The sequence below is a fragment of the Gavialis gangeticus genome, unplaced genomic scaffold (genome assembly GCF_001723915.1).
Source record: "Gavialis gangeticus isolate Ggan-Ray unplaced genomic scaffold, GavGan_comp1, whole genome shotgun sequence".
Lineage (NCBI taxonomy): Eukaryota > Metazoa > Chordata > Crocodylia > Gavialidae > Gavialis > Gavialis gangeticus.
This window is the reverse complement of record NW_017728995.1, coordinates 43,347,446-43,348,543: the sequence shown is the minus strand read 5'-3', so window position 1 is coordinate 43,348,543 and position 1,098 is coordinate 43,347,446. Positions and strand designations below refer to the sequence as shown.

The following is a 1,098-nucleotide window of genomic DNA, read 5'->3' as shown; positions in this document are numbered from 1 at the left end:
CACCCATCCACCCGCCGCGCGCGCGCGCAGCCAATGCGGCAGGTCCGCAACACGACCCGGCTGCCAGCGGCCTGCCTGCCAGAGCCAGCGCGGGCCCGGATTGGCTGGGGGGCGTGACGTCACGCGGCCGCGAGGTTTCTAGGCGCCTGGCGCCGACAACCGGCCCTTTCTCTCCTCCCCGGCGCCGGAGGGAGCGCGCCTCACAGCTGTGGCCGCAGCCTCCGCTCCGCGACCGTCGCCATGTCCAAGGAGGAGAAGAAGCCGTTTCGCCAGAGCATGGCCGAGTGGCGGCAGTTCATCTACAACCCACGCAGCGGCGAGCTCCTGGGGCGCACCGCCAAGAGCTGGGGTAGGCGCGGGGGGCCGGGGAGCCCCGCCCCGCCCTGCCGCGCCGCGCCGCGCGGCAGTTACCCGCCGCGTTCCATTCCGAACGTGGCCTGAGCCTGACAGCTCCGGGGGGCGGGGCCGCAACCACCGCGCTCCCCCTTCCTTCCTCCCCCCGGGGCCCGCACCGTGGGGGGGAGCCGGGGTTGGTGCGGGGAGCTTGGCTGCCGCAGTGGGGCTGCTGGGCTCCTCCCTCCCTCCCCCGCTCCGCCGCTGCAGGAGCCCGGGGCGGGGGGAGGCCGCGTGGTGCTCTCCTTACTGCTGCAGCCTCCGGGGCCTCCTGGAGGGTGATCGGCAGTTCATCCGGCCCCTCACGCCTCGCCCGGGGCAACAAAAAACCGCTGCTTTTGTTTTCCCGTCGACTCCCTCCCCCTTCCGGGAGCCGGGAAGGGGGCGAGGGAAGTGGAGAGTTTCTCTGCTGGGAGGCAAAATATTTGGCTCTTGGGCCAGTGTTTGTTCTGGAGAGAGCGGGGATGTGAGGGGTGAAGCGTCATGTAGGCTGAGCGGCTGTGTTGGCTCCGGAGGGTGCCTGGCCTCTTCCTCCCACTTTGGTGAAGCTGAGAGATTCAGGAATGGTGCTGCTAAAACCAACAGACATCACGGCATGGCTAAAACTAACAGACATCACGGCATGGGTTAGAGAGAGTTGCTCAGCGCAGCCGGGCCCAGATAAACTGGATGAATAATGATGTCCTGAAATGGTTAGGAGGAGCC

The 1,098-nt window shown here is 68.1% G+C and overlaps 1 protein-coding gene across 1 annotated transcript in view; it reads left to right on the top strand.

Moving 5' to 3' along the window:
* The first annotated feature begins 141 nt into the window (after positions 1-141).
* The window catches only part of ATP1B3 (ATPase Na+/K+ transporting subunit beta 3), a 66,236-nt gene continuing 65,279 nt past the window's right edge, over positions 142-1,098 (top strand). Inside the window, exon 1 of the mRNA XM_019503580.1 lies at positions 142-349. Within this exon, the coding sequence (XP_019359125.1) occupies positions 241-349 (109 nt within the window). The 5' untranslated portion in view covers positions 142-240. The remainder of the gene's footprint in view (positions 350-1,098) is intronic.